We start from the raw sequence: 20,449 nt of genomic DNA, 5'->3' as shown, positions 1-20,449 counted from the left end.
CCAATTAGTTTTAGCAATGTGTCTCACCAATGTCACCCAACTATTTCTTTTTTTCTACCCTGGTTTTGAGGAGAGAAACCTGTTTTAATCAAAGTCATTCTCACATAGCAATTAGATCTAATTAGTCCAATTATCAAGATTCTAATTACATTGAAATATACCCCCTAAATCTCATATCAATTATACTATGTGTGATTTGTCCTGATCAGGAGACATGAAGAGAGAGTGAGAGACACAGAGTAAAGACAAAGCCGGGTAGAAGGTAGAATAAAAGCATCCATATCCTCCGGAGGCCAAATGTCTGCAGTACTGACTCCATCTGTCCCCAAAGCTTTTATTCCAAAAGACTGTATGGCCATTTGGGGATAAATGTCACTTAACCTTTATTCGTTTTTTTCATATTCAGAACTATTTTCTTCCTGGTAATGATGTTATGATTAGTTACATGCTAGTTTTCCGTTTCAATTAGATGAGTGATGAGTCAAAATAAATACAGTTTTAGCATGTAGGTTTGGAGCTAGTTATCAAACACTATTGTTAAGTCTGGATTAAAGCTGTCCAAGCAAAAGGGGTGGAAATAATTATCACCTGGGTTAAAAATCCGGCCCGACCTTTGGTATAACATTCACTCTTAGCCAGCGTACACAAACACACAAACGCACACAGACTGACACAGTATGTTACTATAGCGGTGCAGTATGGCGCTGTAGGTGCACCGGCAAAACACACACGCACGCAACCATGCACAGCCTGTTCTTGTTGTGGAGTCAGAGGGAACACACTGACCTAATTTCCCCCAGTTAGCACGCCTCGTTGGGGACCAACAATCCTCTCCGCCCGTTTCCCCCAATCGAGCCTATCAGAGCGCTCACTCTGTGTCTCTGTCTCTATCTTTCTGTGCCCTCCATCTGTTTGAGTCTGCATACTAGTGTAAGGTTAGCAGTAAAGTGTACAGTTATATTGGTTACGGCTGCTCATCTAAATAGGATCATGTGCAGAAAACATTGGTAACATGCAACCTGCAGTGTCAATCCTTTACTAAAGAAGTGCCGTTAACTATCATGGAGAGGAAGAGAGATCAGCCTGAAGTAACATACAGAGAAAGAGAGAAAACCACCTGAAATAATAGCTAGTTCCAGGCTGTCAATCCCCTGCATAATACAGCTCCGAATCACAACTCAGTGCAAGGGTCAATCAATTCTGATGTAATGCTGGTAGGAGAGGTGGGTGGAGATGGCAGTGCTGTTCACCCCTGGGTCTCTAGTGCTTTCCTGTGCTAAGGAGGCAGGCATGTGTCTGCATGTGTGCGTGCGCAAGTGTGTGCGTGCGTGCACGTGTGAAAGAGAGGCCCCTGGCTACCGCAGCCCGAGTGCACATGTTAGGGTTTTCTGCGGCCAGACTCGCCCCTGGGTCACTTCGGATCTCACAGACACACACATACACAATCACCGTGTTGCTTCCTTTTTGGAAATCAGAGCTGTCAGCTCCCTGACAGGCTAATGTTGCAATATGATTGGTTAATCTGCAGTGATCTCACTGTCAGTCAGAGCAGACTGCGGTCCCATTGGTGGTCTGGGTCAAATGAATGTGTTTCCCACAGACATGTAGGGGGGGTGGATTCAAATAGGTATACAATGACAGGAACTATATGTGAGAGCATATGAGTGATTGTGCGTGCATGCGTGCGTGCGTGCGTGCGTGCGTGAGAAACAGTGCTGGGCCAGAGGTGACACTTCCCTCACGCTCTTCTTTTTTCATCTCTACTCACTCATTCCCCAAGTCTGACATAAACATCTCAAAAAGATTTCAAAAGTCAACAAATAACTCCCAGAGAATTTAAAAGTGGATTTGTACAGATACATGTTAGCTAATGCACTGTAGCACAAACATGCACTAATGCATTGTGCCCTGTGCAAATAATTATGAACTTTTAGGAAAACATCCCTGACTGACAGCTCTAATAATACAAGTGACAAGTAGTAGATGTCGATGTAATCAGAATTTAATTATATATATATATATATATATATATATATATATATATATATATATATGAGCATGATGTCATCAGCAACTATTATAGCCATTGCCAGTTTAGAACCAGAGCATGCTTGATTGATAACTGCACTGACACCACTAACAATGTGTGTTTGTCTTAAACGGTTTGGAGGCACACATACAGTATATGAGATAAGAGTGACACTTATAAAAACACACAGCCCAACACAAACCTGTAGCCCATTTATGGAGTTTTTCCCAGCCTCAGCAGAAGTCAGTTTTAAGGGGCCCATTTCATCCTGCATTGACACAACTGATAGAATAGAAAAAGAGAGTGATTCAAGAGCTCCTAATCTGCTCTGTGATGCTGGGTGGCATTTCAGGTCATGGCACAGAAAAAAACGTTTCTTCTATGTCCATCTCGCACTCAATTGCCCTCTACATACACACATACAACACATGGTTAGTCTCTCTGGCAGATAATTATATTTTCTCTCCCGATAATTCTGTCTTTATCTCACTTTCTCTGCCTCTAATTTCCTCCATCTTTCTCTCGCCATCCTCTCCTCTCTGGTGGCAATGTCCTGCAGTTATGAGGCAAGGTCAGAGATGTGAAATCCATTTAAATACTGATGCAACTCTCTTGAGGCCCATACTCTGCCTCCGCAGCACTCTTTCCTGCACGCCTCACCCAAATTGATGAATGGATAGATCCCCTTCGAACATTTATTATTTGCCCTGCATTGTTCATTCAATGGATTACACATCTACTGGCACCATGTTTTGAGTTTATAGAGAGAAAAACAACCTGTTCTTCATTGTTGAGAACTGTGGTGGTAGCTGTAGTTGCTGTGCCTGGCAATCCCTGTGTGTTTGTAGATCCCAGGTGCATCTGCATTTGAAATGTTTCCACCCTAGTTTATGGCACACCAAGGGACCTGCCATTTCCATGTTTTAATCCCCTCCCGTGCTAAGTCAGGCGCTCTATAAAAACGCCACATGTTGCATGGTAATGAAACGGCTACCTCATGTATACATCTAAAGTATTCCAAGGTGTGTGCAAAAAACACATTTTGCAAGAGAGATTTGGTTGGCCAAAGCAGGAATCACAAAATTGGATTATCACTTATCAAATTTGTGTCCTTGACTGGTCTTTTGGTTAGCAGCCTTAGAGGTTTGGCATTGCATGCAAAGCATAGCCTACACTGTTATCCCAAATTAGTTGACTTTACTAGAAACTTAAAGGTCCAATATGTAGGAATTTCTCCCATCTAGCGTTGAGATCATATATCGCAATCAACTCTCTCGCGCCACGCAGTTCAAAGTATGTATTACATCTACGGTAGCCTTCACTCTTTTTTCTGATGACGGCGGTCTCTTGCTCTTTTCAATATCCTTTTTCTTTTTCTGGGCGAAGAAGAAGACTTCTGTTCCTGAAATTTGGATTTTGAATACATGTTGTCCTCCATGTTTCCTTCTTCAAACTTGCCGGGGCTGGGAAGCTACGATACCCATTAGCAGCGTTAGCAGCACCTGTGAGTTTGTCATGCGACAGCGAAAACATGAAAGGTGGAGCAGTATGTCCTGTATATCCCTTACCGGCTAACGTATTTCAAGATGGCGCATGAATATGGAGCGTCTACCCCAGTTCATGCGAATGCAAATGTAAAATTTCAAGCCAAAAGGAATACTTGGAATTGATGGTGGTGGTAAATATTCATAAAAAAGGACAAGTTTGTGAACGGGCAAAACAGATTTTGATAATGAACAACTAAACACGTTACACACTGGACCTTTAAGATCCTTAGTTATCTTTGCTTAATATGATCTGTGCACTGCATACTTAAGATGATTATTACAAAGAAGTAATGCAATTTAGAAATAAATTTGTTTTGTAACAAAACATGAAACAATAAGAAGTGACCACTAAAAAGTTGAATTACAACTAAATCTGGATGTATAGTGTATTAGTGTATTGGACTGGAGACAGTTATCCTGGCCTCTAAAGATAATTTATCAACACAATATATTTAATTAGTTTCATAGCATAAAAAGATATATAGGTATATGTGCACAGTATATTTCTTGACTGTGCATAGTACTTCCTGTCCTGTCTTTCCTGTCATAAGGTTGCCAGGCAACAAGTGGAAACTACTTCTAAGCAAACAATTCCTTTAAAGATGTTGAAACAATTACATGCACAATTGTTGATCATCAGCAAAGAGTAGTAATTTGTATTTTTATCTGAATTGATTACTATCAACAGATCATTTTGATGGTCATTGCCTTACAATGTCATCTTCCAGAATTAACCACCCAAAGTAGGAGTTCACCTAAAAATGCACCCTTTATTACCACCATAATACTCAATGTTTCCTCCCAGTCCACTTGGTTCCACATTAAATATGATACAATCACCAATGCAACATTTTTATGAGTTTGCAATTCTGTGCCAGCATTGCATCTGATCTGCTGCTAGCTGATCAACAGCACAGAGCACTTGTGGCCTTTTCCATAGCCCTTGTATGCTTGCCTGCATGTGAGAACCTCCCTCGCATTGTAAAAATGAGCAGCCAACTATTAGTCAAACATGGATTCCTAATTAAGTGGATCATTTCTTTTTTTTTCACTGCTTCTGATTATGCTCTCCTCCGCTCTGTCAGCTGCAAATAATTCTGATAATTTGGTGGTACATCGTTGTACTATTTAATTACATGATGATGGACTCCAGTTCTACAGCTGAGTCACTATTCCATAATTCTGTTTTAACTAAACCCCAAATACCTGCCACTGTGCTCCCATTTTGTCAATGAAACTCATTTATGTGTATTCTCGCTTTGCCAGGGTCTCTGTAAAAAAGCTGTGCTTATAAAGCCCCCAAATGCTAAGGTAATTGTTCTTGGAACAAATAAAATTAAAAGAGAGAGAAAGAGGGAGCACAAAGTTAAATTTTTCAGTATAAATAAAACTTCTCACAAGATGATATAAAAATGACTCAATTATCTAAAAGCCTTGCGGGCATATACTGCTGCTCAACTTGTTTTTATGCATACACACATTCAAGGTGCTTTGGAAAATGATACCAGCTTAGTAACCAATGATTATCATTTAATGCATCTTGTGGGAACAGGTTTCTTTGTGATTTCCACTTTGTGAGGTTTCATAGCTTCCTGTATTATATTTTCCCCACCCGCACAAAGCCCTGCTTATATGCCAATCATTACGTAAACATATGTGCTTCTGTGTGAATGCAGTAAATAGGCAGTTAAAGCTTCCACTGTGGGAGTGACTGTAGCATCTGTACATGATGTAAACTTGGATTGGCATACATAGAGTATTTGTTCATGTTTATGCAACACCGTTGCCAGTGCTTCACTGCCTAACCTGCTGTGGATTAGTCTTATTGGTTATTGATGCAAAAATTAGACCTGCAATATATGTTTCCTGGCTAGCTGATATGGCATTTTAGCACTAATATGGCATGTTTCTTTCATATTATCAACAACCCTTTATTTTTATAAAAGGTAAAGGTAACCTCCCATGACTAAATCAGCTGAAATTCATCTCAAACAGATAGATACATAACTACTTTGTTGTTTATATGAAGTTTACTGCAGTGGAATCCTCCAAAACAGCAGAAAAGTAAGCTAGCTTCAGAAAGGAGCTAGCTGTGCAACCCACAGAGGACAGATGATTGTCACGATCCAAAACAAATGCATTATCAGCATTCTTCAAAAGTGAAATGTAAACAAAGATGTGGTATCTTTAGTCCTATCTCTTGACATCTAAGATAATCGCACTTCCATAATCACCACAACACTCCTGCATCTGGGCCACTAAGAAAACAATCACGTTATCCGTCAATCTTTTAAGTCTATTTTCACACTGTATCTTTTGCTTTCTCTATTTCCCCAACAGCGAACCATTCTTCGACTATGTGGGTAAAGATGTGTGGTTTTAGTGCATTTATAAACAATGCCAGCGGTGGCCCAAATAAGAAAGTGACAGAAAATAACTTAATCCTCAAAATAAAGGGATAAGTCCAATACTTTAAGTGGCCTTAGACTGGAGGGTTTAAGCCATTAGGGCAATGCATAGGGATTCTCAGGGTTACCGTCACTCTGCTCAGCCCTGGAGCCTTCTCACCATAAATCTGCTATTTAAAATGTAACACCCCACTGTACTCCTCTCCTCCCCCCGCCCCTCCATCTCTCATTACCCATGCTGTCTTTAGAGGTTTAATACTTGTCTCTACTTGCTATTCACTTTGTGCTATTTTTAAGCGCACAGTTACTGTTTATTGTCGTGCCATACAACATTAAGGGACTCAGCCTGGGAAAACCAGTCCAGGAGATGGTTCTTGCTCCAATGGTTGACAGACGCTAGTTACATCTGATATACAGGCTTAAGCACTCTGTGACAAGGTTTAAGAGGATGATGAGTCCTTCTGCAATGTGCTTTGATGACATGGAAATGAACAACAAATGTATCGAAACTGATATAATGAGGAAACAGCTCCTGGCATAGATTTCACAGAATCATATACAAATTAAAATACAGTATTATGTGCCAATGCATGCCTGTTGAAATGGTTAGTTTCATCTCTGGGCCGCTACGCCACATGCTATCAGTTGTTCAGGGGACAAGCTGTGAGACATCCTTCGTTCCTGCGAGATAAAAAGCCCACACCTCCACCCCCTGCTTTGCCCTCTTTTTCTGTATTGTACTTTTGTAATTGGAGGTGCCATAATGAAATCAATTCAGTGGTGATAACAGATTTCACATCATGTTACCAGTTTCCTTTTGGAAAAGGCGGCCACATGAAGACGGCTAAAAATATTCCTCTTTCATGCATCATCAATATCTTCATTATATGAAAGATGGGCGTCAGGTTGTGTTTGCTGTTTTCCTTTAATGTCACTTGACAGGGTAGCATCTTGCCTGTGTCTGTGACACACTGCTTTTTCTGTCTACTCTGTAATTCCACTTTTGCAGACATGCGGAAAGCACTTTTATACCACACAGTGAGGCAAGTCGTGATGAAGCTTGGAACAGAATGGTAGTGCCTTTGTCAAAATCATAATAGGGAAGCAGAGACACGCATTTGCTCGTACATTATCCTCTTTCAGTTTGCTTTACACATCAAAGTCTTGTAAAAACACACACTGGACACTGGCATTGCACACTTTTCAATAATATACAGTCACAGCAAAAACTTTCTTTTTGTTGCAGTGACCAAAAAGCCAACATCTCCTGTAAATCTAAAGTGTCATATATGGCTAATTTACTCTGAATAGTCAGGGTAAAGGTGACTTTAAAGTTATCTTTATTGCCAGTGTCATTCATTAATATGGAGGCTGTGACGTCCCATTATAAAGAGCTGACAGTTTGTTCCTTTACTGCTGTTCTCATGTAACATTAAAAGTAGAGTACAACAACAGCAAACAATGCCTTCAGACGATTTAATTTACATGTAATGAAAAAGCAATAGATCCAATGTAACACTCTCGACATCCCTATTGCATATGTTGTGTTTTTATCTACAGCATCTCACTGACCTCGCACAGGAAACATACAGTAGTGGTACACTTGGAATACATGCTGTGCTTTAAAATCTCAACTGACCGGTAACTGACTGTTATGCCAGATGTTTATCCTCTCCGCTCAAGTTTATTTCAGCCAAGCTATGAATATTTATCAGCCCAAACTGTTGACTGAGCGTTTTCTGAATGAATCTCGAGTTCTCCCACGTGTACTGTACACAACACCACTGCTCTGGTGTGCATCCACTAAGGAACTTAAAACTTCAAATAATTTAACACTTCAGAGAGTGTAGCCACCTCACAGGAACAGGAAAGATGATCTCTTTTGTTTTAAATGCAGCTGTGTGACGGTTCATATTTCAGCAACAACACAAGGGAGGATAACACAATGCTGCATTTTAATGTAAGTCTAGCCTAATTATTTGGTAAAAAGAGAAGGGGGGCAATACAATTGATTCTGTTTTCTGTCTTTAGGCAGTGTACCCTTTTCCCTAGATACACACTACAAAGTGAATTCCAACTGTGCTCTGGGACACAGTGGTGAGACACAGGGATGTCCACAGGCAAAGGCCTTAAGTCACACTCTGTGACGCTAACCATAGCTCTACTGTACACGCCTACTTTAGCCTTTGTCTCATTACCGCCAGCCAGATGATTGGGGTCATCAGTGTCTGCTTGTGTTGACATGTTCAAACTATAATAAATGGGATTCTATGCATTTTGTAACTATAAACACCAATTTACTATACACAGACACAGACACTCACTGTACAATGCTGTATGTGCTGTGTTTGAAGTTTTTATGCTAGGCTGTTGCGAGCCCATTGTAACATATTTAGAATTTTTCCTCTCTCTCTCTCTCTCCTCTCCAATCTCCAATCTCCTCTCCTCTCCTCTCCTCTCTGTCTCTCTTTCTCTCTCCTCTCCTCTCCTCTCTTCCATCTGTGCCCTCTATATGAAAGGGAATAGTTGAGCAGGCCTGACAAAGGGCGGCACAGAGGAGGCAGAGGTGCTGAGGGAAGCTGAGGACTGCTGGAAGGGATTCCTATCTGTTTGTGTGTGAATGTGTGTCAATTTGAATACCACATTTCCCTACACATCATTTTACTGCATGCATCTGATGATAGTAAAAACAAATGCATTTGAATACTATATGTAATGAACAGAAAAGGAAGTGTTTGCACTGTGACTTCAAACGTACATTCATAAACATAACATCTAGTGTTGTAACTCACCTTTACATCTGCAACTGCTGAGATCTACAGGATACATGTTGCTTTGTTGACATTGTCACCCATGTACAGGAACTGTTTAATCACCCTGTGATCAAGCCATGTAGCTAAAAAAAATGCAATGCAAAATATCAAGAATAAAAGGAGAGACATTTTGACAAATGTGACAGTTTTGAAAGATAACACTAATATATTATTGTATTTAAAAAGCTATTTAAATAATACAGTAATTATTACTGTATTAGAAAAAGTGAAGAAAAAACTTTTCATGTATGGTGTGATTCTCCTCTGTCTAAAAACAGATCAGCACTGACTGGATCTGCTTCCTGCCCCTCACGTCTGTCCGAGCGAGCCCGCCTGGCCATCCGCATGCTGCCGTCCGAGCTGGGCCTGCCGTTGCCGTGGCAACAACAGCCGCATAGTAGCTGGCGTGGCTCCGTTCGGCAGCTCGGCCTCATTATGCTGCTGCTGGCTTTGATGTGGTTTGTGAGGCTCTACCTGCATTACTGCAGCCAGTGGCTCTACCTCCAGGCTATAGCAGTTCCTGTCAACAAGTGAGTTTGCTTCCTTTGATATCACCCTGCACGCACGCACACACACACACACACACACACACACACACACACACACACACACACACACACACAAAGAGCAGAACTACATAGACACTTATTGAGCATACGCATCGCTGCTGACATGAGGGCAGATACGTACATACATAGATTACTGAATCACATACGGCAAATTGCAGACACATGCATGCAAGCTGAGAAGAACACACATGCAATGTACGGTTGTGAAATGGGATGTAGAGGGGTTAAGGACCAGAGGAAAAAAATGAAGATGTGCAATGTGTGTGTGTTGGCAAACATGCACACACACACACACACACACACACCCTGGATAGGCCCAAATCATCTGTTTGGAATCCCCCCATTAACATTTTAACAAGACTCTCTCAATATTAACAAACCATTGCTGGGGAAGTTTGTTGATTTCACCACACGGCTTTAAATCCCAAAAGGCTACATTATTTGGAAGGAATTTATTGTTATTCTTTGGTACACAGCATTGATAATAAACAGCAATAAGATACCACAGAACTGTTAAATCAGATCTCAATGGCACATGGTGCTGATTTAATTCATCACAATAAAACAAGCTGGCTGCAAACACGGCATACAAGCAGGTTTTTATTACAATAACATGGGGGTGCAAACATCACATGTTAAATCATGGAAAGTGATAGAGGGAGGCTGAGGGAGGGAAAAAAAGTGGTGGAATGAAAAAAAAGGATGGACTGAGAGGGTGGGTAGGAGGTGAAAAAACAAAAATGTGAAAACAGAGGGGGTCAACGTCGGATGACAACTTCCACATGTTCAGATCTGCTGCTCTCCCTCCGAGCATTTCTCTCTCCATGCGATGGCCAGAGCTGGCGATGCCCAGCGAGAGAGAGCGAGAGAAAGGCCAAGTGACAGTCAGAGTGGCTAGTGTGATGACAGGCCTCCCTTTCCTTTCCACTCTGTTTTTTCTTTCTCTCTAACTCTGTCTCTCTTTGCTTCCTCCTTCTCCACAATCCACCCTCGGACATCAGCGGACAGCAAAGTGTGCCCAGGAGCGACTGAGTCTCTGGCCCCAATGTTGCTTCAGTAACCAATGAGCTTTACTTTCTTCCTTCCTTTCTTTTTTTCTATATTTTTTATATACTAACATGAGTGTAAAATGACTGCAGTACACATTCTTTTTTATTACTAAACTAAAAGTAAATGTACTCATTATGCACAATTGCCCATGTCAGTGATATATGTTAAAATATATTATATTATATACTATATTATTAGTTATTGCTTATGCATCAATGTGTAAGCAGCAGTTTTGTAGCTGGTTCAGGTAACGCCAATATTCATTATTGTGCTGTTTGGTAGTTAAGAGTACTTTATTACAAAGTAAAATACACTGTATTAACATATTATGTGTATATCTGAAATGTAGTGGATTAGAAGTATGAAGAAAATGAAAATCTCTCATAAAGAACAAGTTCCTTGTTGTCCTTGAGTAAATATACTTGTGTAATGTAAAGTAGTTACTTTCCACCACTGATCCACAATACCTTGCAATAATACCTGGCAATAGCAATGCACATACTCAAACCATTACATAAGTACCACATGCAATTTAGAAATTTCAAATATTACATTTGCAGAGACACCAAACTTGATTTAATATGGAATGACGACCGTCAATGTTTGATATGGAATAATGGCGCAAATGTCAAATCGCTATTACAATTTATTGAACCGGAAAGTTTCATTGTGTTATATAAAGACTCACTATGAATGAAATATCTCCGTGTCATTCTTGGAATGAGATTTAACAATGAATCCGGGAAAACAGAAGCCTACAGTGTTAAAGAAATAACATTAAACTCTTCTGTCTGTACCGGTCATTTGGAAGATTGAATCTGTGTGTTGGCAGATTAGCCACAGATAAAACACCAATGGACCTCCGCTGTCAGATTAATGGACAGAAACTGAGAGACGCTTGACTCTTGGAGCAAATCAGATGGAAATTAATGAGCAAAAACTGGACCTCTCCTCTCCCACCACTGGCTCTACCTCCTCCTGACTGATGGGAAGATTAAGAAACTCATGAGGCTTGCGGTAAATGGGGAGTCTAATTTACAAGAGGGGGCTAAGAAAAGCTCCTACAGCACAGGTGTTACATTTTTGATGTATTTTACTTTTTATTTTTAGTTTAATTTGATGTAAACAGATTATCTTATCATACCTTTATATATGTTTTTTTTAATGTGACCACTAATTCAGTGCATACTAGTAAAACAGCCAATTACAATGTTAATTGTCATCAAATTAATTAAACATGATTGAGTCAACCACAAACATTACAACATAGTGTGCGAATTGCTGGAACCAGTTGCCCTTAAGCTGCAAAGCATCACAAACACAAATATACTACATATTGACACATGCACACACTTCACACTCTACCCACATCACAGCACATCACCCGCCTCTGTTTCCTCTCCCGCCAGATTCCAGTTCCACGCACACACCGTGGACCTGGTATACCAGAGTTCTCTGCTCCACACCCGGGAGGAGCTGGCGATGGTGGTGGTGGGTCCCCTGACCTTGAACACAGTAACGTTCCTGCTGGTTCTGATCAGATGGGGCTGTCAACAAATATTTGGCTCACTCCCTTCCTTCACGTCAAAGTTTATCATGGCTCAGGGAGTGTGGACAGTCCTCGACCCCCTGGCAGTCTTTGCAGTGGATGCCGTCCTCGGGGTAAGTCACTTAAAAATAACTTGGACACTTGTGCACTTTAAATAGGAGTTCACTTTATCTTGGCAAAGTGACTTTAGATTACAAAAAGGGGGGGAGGGTGAGAAAAAAATGTGCAAGGTTAGATGGGTGTTTTTTTTGGCAGTGGCTTGGATTTTGTCAGTGAGGAAGACTGAAATGATTTGGACTGTGCACAGTTGACAAGATGTGATGTCTAAATCAAATCTTAGTTAAATGGAATTGTAACATTGTAACTTTCTTTTTTGTACTTATTACTAAGAAATTAATCCAAACCCTTGTTATATTTATGTATGATTTTTTAAATAAATCAGCAATGTAAGAAGTAGAGTGACAGCTGACAATGTGAAACTCAGTCCTTGAGCCATCATATGAGCCATCGTTTGAGCTTCCCCATATTGCAAATGTCCAGTCTTTTAACAGTATATAGATTTGTCTGTTTTTTTCTTTCTTCTTTTCTTTCAATCTCTGTCTCCTCAGCGTCTCGCCTACAGCCCAGACACACCGGTGGGTGATGCAGCCAAGCTTTACTGGCACTTCTATCGAGTTGACCAATCAGGTGCAGCGGGAGTGACCATCACTGTCTTCCTCTATGCGGTCCTCTTCCTGCTCTCCATCACCATCCTCTTCATTTACATGCTCAGGTGAGACGATGACCTGATACAATTCCTATAATTTGTCGTTCTGTGAATATAGTTGTTTCCAACATGCTGACCAAATACCATGAACACGAATGAGCCACTTGCATCAGTCAGGTGCAACCTGAAAACTTAAGAAACATTTATCAAAGTTTCACCAAATCAAGAATACAATAACAATATGTTGATTTAGATATATATATATACACAATAAGCGATTCAATACTTCAATATGACATTTGACATGAAAATAAACACAGGTAACTCTGACAGTACATATCTGTGCAGTGTTTTTTATCCCAGAGATGAAGTTAATACATTTTTGAAAATGATTACATAGAGTAGGCAGCTAGAAGGGTGTACTGTTCAAAATAGTCCGACATACTATATACTTTTTTATACCTTGCTTATACCCTTAAACTTGCTGTTAAGTCTAAAATCTAAAAGAGCATTATTTTTAGGCCCAAAATGAGTTGTGTCACGGTCTTTGTGTCACCGTATATAACAACAAAGTTACTCTCTATGAACCAATCTTCTGGAGAAAAAAAATTGAATACACCCAATGTGGCTCTATAATTGAAGGTAACCAACTTAATGTCAGTGCATGTCAGAGTTAAAAAGTATCACTGAGGCAAAACAGTGGTGAGCATGTTCCCATAAAAACAATCGATTCTAGTTCCAGTAGATCCAGTTCTTTTTTTCATTCCATATTGCTCATTCACCCCTGACTTTAAAGGTGCAATATGTAATACTGACAGCAAGTGTTTAAAAATAGTTACTGCAGTACAAATTCAAAATACTGGAGAGAGTCGTCTCCCCCGACTCAGGAGTTCACGGAGGTTGCCAGGCTGAGACTGCAGTATCCACAACAATGTTGCTAGACGCTTGTCTCACAAAGACAGACATTACTTCACAGCACAGCGGAGAAGCTAACGTTAGATGCTGGCTATATTGACATTGTCATAAAAGCCCGTGCTCACGTGGAGCTCTGTACCCAACTGACTTTTTCGGCTTAGAATTACGGTAGGAACCGCTAAAACCACAACAACCTCGCCGTCCTCTCCATCCGACGGACAGACACACTTCCTTGGCTTAGAATTACGGTAGGAACCGCTAAAAATAACACTACCTTGCCGTCCTCTCCACCCGACTGAACAGATTTTATTGGCTTAGAATTACGGCAACAATCGCTAAACACACTGCAAACTCATGGTCCTCTCTTCCCAATTTACAGCCCCCCTCTCTTGGCTTAAAATAACTCACCATTGTCGGTTCCGGCCGCTGAACAGGCTACACGTTGTAAACAGCCGTGGCCCACTTTCCTGGTCCTCCGGTAACGTTAGCAGTTAACTGGGTTAGCATGGCGTCGTTAGCCAGGACCAGTCGGGATCACTTTACTGGCTGTGTCTCAATTGTTTTTGTGAGTAACCAACTCCTGTACTCTAACTATATAATTCAATGTGAGTACACAAACGTTGAAATTACATAAAATGCCTGTCCCTTGTAGCCGTGACAAATTAGCCTGAAGCTAATGCTTACCTGTTCAGGAGGAAATTAACCAACTCTGCGTCTTTTTGGGCTCTAAGCTGTCTCCATCTTCAGTCTGACCTTCCTGGTGTCTGAAAAGCATCATACGCACAGCTTTAGCTGGGAATTATCATTTGGGTATTTTCGAATTGACGCAGCCTTAAGGGGCAGTCTGCCAATGAAGAGGAAGACCTGAGAAACACTCTGGACCAGTCTACTTTTCTCAAGCACCCGTTCAGAAATAACTCTAAACCCTCCACCCCCACAGCTTTGTGCCATGTTCCACCCCATCCACAATTTCTTTCTCTCCTCTGTCCACAGAAAAGCACAAAAAAAAAAAAAAATAGAAAATGAAAACAAATGTTGATCTAATCCATTTTGATTTTTATAGTCGCATGGAATTACTTATGCTGTTATGCATCAACCTCACACATCATCACACATAAACACACACACACACACACACACACACACACACACACACACACACACACACACACACACACACACACACAAACACACACACATTGAGTTGCCAGACACAAAAGCAGAAATACACACATGCACCACACAGTTGCCTTTTTTTGAACACACCATACTCTACAATTGGTTGGAAAATTGAAAGCGTTTCTAATTCAAAAGTTAGATGTGTTTTGATACAGCGTGAACATATAGCCCCCTTACATTATCCGATTAGGCTGAATGTTTTGCATGGTTGGTATCACTGCAGGTTTTATACCTATTGAAAGGGACTGCATATACGTCTAGCTTGCTGCACTATGTGTTCCACTCATGTCTTGCAGATTGAGGTCACTCATGCTGAAGCATTTACTTGCTAGGTTTGTATTATGTTTTAGCACCTCAGACTGGTTTATCACATTTTGTATACCAAGTCTTCATGTCCTCCACAGAGCTTTTAAAAGCTTCATGAGAACACTGGTCTCTAACTGTTGAGTCAAACATTGCCTTTTTTCATTGGTTTAGAAAATGACAGGAGGTTGGCACTGCATTGCAATGAGAAGGCAGGCTTAAAGATGCACTGCCAAACCACTGATTTCAAATGTCCAGCCTCAAAGATGACTATTGCACTTTTTAAATAATAGAAGGATATCATTTTTTGCAGCATGGAAGTAAAAAAAAGTAAAAGGGCGTGTGATAAATTACTGAATAATGTAACTCAGTATTCATCAAAGGTGTGTTCTCCCACCCTCATATAACACCAAATTCCATTAACGGCTCCAAATGTAAGAAGCCCTTATTGAATTAATCAGTTTGAGATTGGCGGCCGAGGAGAGGGTGCCATCTAATTTCAGTAAGCGGGACGCTTATCGGGCTCCAGCTAAATGGACAATATTAAAACAGCAGCCGGGAATAATGACTTCTGCCACTCAACCGCCACACGGGTTTGTATTGAATGTAGGCCATGAGGCTGAAGCAAGGCTGATAATTTTATGGGTTACAGTTTCCTATTGGCTGCAAGGAAGGGGCTCTGACACAGAGCGTGACCTATTTCTAAAAAAATGCCTGGGGCTATATGTATAGATAGAATGGACTGTTATCCTTTTTTAATTACATTTTAGACAGCCTTTATTCACTGGCTGCAAATATACACATCAGTGATGTGTTTTACATCTCTATCCTTTTTTAAAACTCCACTAAAGAAAGTGATGTTACATTGATAGTGCTGCAGTTACATTCACATGATTACAAGGTTCAAAAAAATACTTAATTTGCATTCCCTTACACAGTCGCTGTGTTTCTCATGTGTATATATAGACATACAGCATACAATTTAAACAGGGTAAGGGGGCAGTAAGACTCCATAACCATAGCCAAATCACTCATTGATAACCTTGTCTTAAAGGAAACATGCACTGATTGGCTGTCAAATCTTGTAAAATGAATGTGTATTTTCATGGAATTGGGAGGAAGTACACTCTTCTATTGTTTGGCCATAAAAGAGTAATAATCATGTGGATGCGCCGACAGTTTTGTTGTCATTACTTAGAATTCCTCATGGGGCGGCAGAAACCACTTAGTTAGTGTTAGGGAAAGATCGTGGGTAGGGTTAAAAGATATACTCTTCAGTGACACGCGGAACAAGAACTGGACACAAACACTGCTCCTGTGTGGTTCCGATCCACCACTCCAACCTACCTCCTTATGCAGATTTTAGGTCTTTCATACTACTCGCTACCATTGTCGCTCTTAAGACTACGTCATCTTACAGCGCCACGGTCGAGCTGCTGCTATGCCCGGTGCATCACATACAGACGCTAAATGGGGATTTTTGGATCTGTATCTGATGCTGAGAGACACTGACCAAGCATCAGTATTTGACGAGTTGGGAATGAGAAGAAATATATAGCAAAGTCAAAGATATAAATCAGTGCATAGTTATTTCAGTTTGAATGCATTTAATGAACAAAGGTTTCCCACCAAAAATACCCTTCCCTTCTCATCCACCGTGGTCATGTCATGAATATTCCGTTAAAATGTATTCTGTAAGTTAACACACGTCCTTAAGGTGATCCCTACACTGACGAAGAGCTGATGAGAGCCTTATTATCCAGGTCGAACCCCAGATATAAGTAACACATACTTATATTCAGGGGGCTTCCAACACTGTGGTTTTGAAGCACAAAGATGCAAAGATGGTGAATTCCTCCAAGAGAGAGAGACCGCATAAATGAATGAGAAGCACAATTCAAGTGTAGGATGAAAATGAATGCATGCTATTCCTGTGTCTGAGGTCAAGATTCTACAAACACCCCTCTCCCAAGAGCGATGGGGAATGATGCTGAGTTCAAAGCTCCGGCCCAGCTTCTTGTATAAATCCCTGTCTCCTTGATGTTGGTTTTATTTGAGAGTTGATTACCCTCTGACAGGCTAGAATCTCTATGGAAGGGCACAAGGTCTGCTGGTTTTGATGGTCAGCCAAGGCATTTGTTTACAGACATGATGATTTTTTGGGGGGAGCTGGCTGCATGCACCCTTGTGTGGCAAAAAAAAAATAACTCTTTGGTAATGTGCGATCATCTGGAGGTATGAATCAATATGCCTTATGTGCAAGAATGTTTTCTTGTGACTTAGGCCAGTATCTCCAGACACATCTGCAAACAGCACGTCCACTGCATCTGCCATCTTTGAAGCTCGGCATTAACACTGAAGAATACGAGACTCCCACACAGTAACAAATGTACAACCACGCAGACACACAGCCAAACGCAGACATCGCTACAGCTTGTGTTAACAAAGTGCTTCCCACTCACAGGCCAATTTGTTTGATTCCTTTTGCTCTTTCATTGTGTTTGTATTGCTGTATGAGACTATTATAGAGCGTCGCACTGCAAATATGCTTTGTGTAATCAATAGACGATTCATATGTTCTTCCAGCAAGTTGGGATCATTGTGATTTGACCTGTTCCATAAAAGCCAGCCAATATGAAAAAAGAGGACATGATGCTGTTTGGCACACAGCAAAGATGCATGGTTTTCCTTGCTTTGCCATTTGACCCAGAGTGAACTTTCCAGGGCAAAGACAGTGATTCAGGATGGCGTCACTCCTGCTCCCACTTCCCCCCCTCCTCACTTCTTCTCTCACACCACACCTTCCAGATTCCACAACGATGGTCGCATGCTGGACGTCTTTCAGCGGCTCACATCCAGGGAGGGGACGTACTTCCTGCCTCAAGACCTGGAGCTGTCCAATCAGGAACTGAGCTACATTGTCAAGAAGGCGGAGCAGTGGAGAGGCTTCAATGGGGAGAGGCGTAAGGTAAGCAGCCTCTCATGTCTCTCTAGACAATGCTCTTCTCTTCAAACCCAGTGATTAATTGGGCTAATGGATGTTTTCTTAACGAGAGAGAATGAGCCAAAAGGTCACTGATACTTGTATGTGAGATTGGTCTGTGTAAAGGGAGGAATTACAGTTAGTTTTCTGTAACCCCCGCAAGGTTTCTGCCATGTTGCGGCAGCCATGATGGTATCGCTCCGTTCATCAATACCTCGTCCAATTTGGTCAACTTAACGAAGATATTACGTCCGAGAGGATGTATAGGATAGGCTCATTTTATATCATTACATTTTCTTTAGTTACATTTCAGAAAGCTGAGAATTCATCTCAGAGGTCTTTAGCTTCATTCTAATTAGTACAAGATAATTACCAAAACAGAAACTCGGCTAGCGGGCTGCCTGATTAGTCTGTGGAAACCAATTTCCGAATATATTTCATTAAAGAAAGACTGCTCAATCAACACACATACATGCTGGGGTGCATGTGCATATATGCTACACTGGGCATTCTCTTAATGCGGACAACTAGGTGTCATGGGAATGCAGGATTCCAGTTTACATAGATGCATGTTCCCATGAAATTGCTACTGTTTGACAGCCGAGCGTAGGTCGATGGCGATGACACAGGGAAGGGCAATGTATTAGCACCGAGCCTACAGCCAATGTAAAATCTTTGCATAGTGATTGAAAATGTGACTTGTTGAGATAAGGGAAATGGAACACAGCGATCTAACTGCAGCCCCATTTAATTCATTCTGCAGGATTTGTTGGTGGCACACATCGCTCGGTTTTCTCCATGTTCATTAACTCCCTTGCTCTTTGCTTGCACAAGTTCATATGGCTGTAAAGGGGGTAAAATGGAACCAGAGACTACAGTCGATCATGGCTTCTAGTGAAAGATGGACTGACAGTTAAGAACTTATGCAGTATTTTTTCTTACTGGGGAGTAAGCTTGAGTAATCCAAAACACGTTTTGTGAGAGCCAAGGTAGTTAATATTTGAATGATGGTGAAAATCTAATCACCAGAAAATCAACTGCCTCTGTGAAACCCTGCATTGACAAATCAGTCCACACTTTGAAGGACGCTCCCCACAGTGTGAACAGAGGAAATCCACATCTCAACAAACACATTTAGAGACAGACATTTTACAGACAATTCTCAAGTAGTGATTGACAGTGTTTCGACTGCTAAATACAGTTAATAAATACAGGAGTGTATCTCTTTAAATTTGTCACACAAATGGGAATAATGATTGCAGTTCATCAGTTGGTGTCTGTGTACAACAACTGTGCTTGCTGTGCCACAAGCTTTATTGAGCACCATCTGCCATCATTGAAATCCTGATAATAATAGAATAGCAACCATGATTTTGAAAGAACATACTGTAGTATCACAAGGTGACCTCACTTCCTGTGCTTTTGATTGAGAATCTTATCAAAACTGAGCTGAAAAAGACAGAAGACGATACATTTTGTTTACATTGTTGGTACTTCAAAAGGGCACATTTATCTTACATGAAAGTGTCTTACAATTTAAAATGAAACTCCATAACTTTACATATAGTGTTAAACTGCTGATTTTTTTTACACCTGTCTTGTGAGCCTTAATGAACTGCAAGCCCGGCTGTGAGAGGTGACTACACTACTGCTAATGGGATGGTGATGGACCTGTTTATTGGGAGACAATTGAACCTCCCAATGTTTGGAGACTTTGAAATAAATTACACCCCCAAAGTTTGTGATTAACAAAATGCTTCATTTAGCCGCTGATGGCCTCTTGCTGTGGTAACACTGCTAAATCATCCTCGCATTACTGCATATCTCCCTCCACAGCAACAATTACAGCATACTTCATATTGTCCCTAATTTGCCGTTATTAAACTGATAAAATGCTAACACGTTAACACATTCTCCAGCATGATGAAAATTTAGGGTTATTGCATTTCATGATTTTTACATTATTCAAGCGGGCCATTTTTCATCAAAATAAGATGGGCCTTGCCATTATTTCATAATCATTGTAACAATTTCTCCTGTGAAAAGGGTCACTTTCCTAACTCAGCAAAGACATACCCCTATTAGACTAATTTGCCTACATGCAAATTTTTGTCATTTTTCCCTCATTAACTATTTATCACAGACAGGAAAAAAATATATTCATGAAGGCGAGCAAAGGAGCAGCCCGACAGAGCTGAAGCTAATATTTTGCAACTCTAATGATTTTTTGCATCCTTAATTAGATAGAATAAGGTTGATATGATTAGGTCAGGATGTAGTGTTTTTCATTAAAAATACATTTCAGAAACTGTATTCCAAATGTGCCCTTGCAATTAAATAATGAATCCGATGCATTCCTTATTACGGACCCAATTAATATCAGAGGCAAGGGCGTAAT

At 40.7% G+C, this 20,449-nt stretch overlaps 1 protein-coding gene across 1 annotated transcript in view; it reads left to right on the top strand.

Annotated features, from left to right (window-relative positions):
• Positions 1 to 20,449, top strand: part of ofcc1 (orofacial cleft 1 candidate 1) — a 92,128-nt gene that overhangs the window by 49,207 nt on the left and 22,472 nt on the right. The window contains exons 18-21 of the mRNA XM_036006289.1: positions 9,076 to 9,327; positions 11,826 to 12,078; positions 12,574 to 12,737; positions 17,877 to 18,036. Of these exons, the coding sequence (XP_035862182.1) occupies positions 9,076 to 9,327; positions 11,826 to 12,078; positions 12,574 to 12,737; positions 17,877 to 18,036 (829 nt within the window). The remainder of the gene's footprint in view (positions 1 to 9,075; positions 9,328 to 11,825; positions 12,079 to 12,573; positions 12,738 to 17,876; positions 18,037 to 20,449) is intronic.

The sequence above is a fragment of the Sander lucioperca genome, chromosome 1 (assembly GCF_008315115.2).
Source record: "Sander lucioperca isolate FBNREF2018 chromosome 1, SLUC_FBN_1.2, whole genome shotgun sequence".
NCBI classification, from domain to species: Eukaryota; Metazoa; Chordata; class Actinopteri; order Perciformes; family Percidae; genus Sander; species Sander lucioperca.
The sequence above is the reverse complement of the archived record's forward strand: the minus strand, read 5'-3'. Positions and strand labels throughout refer to the sequence as shown.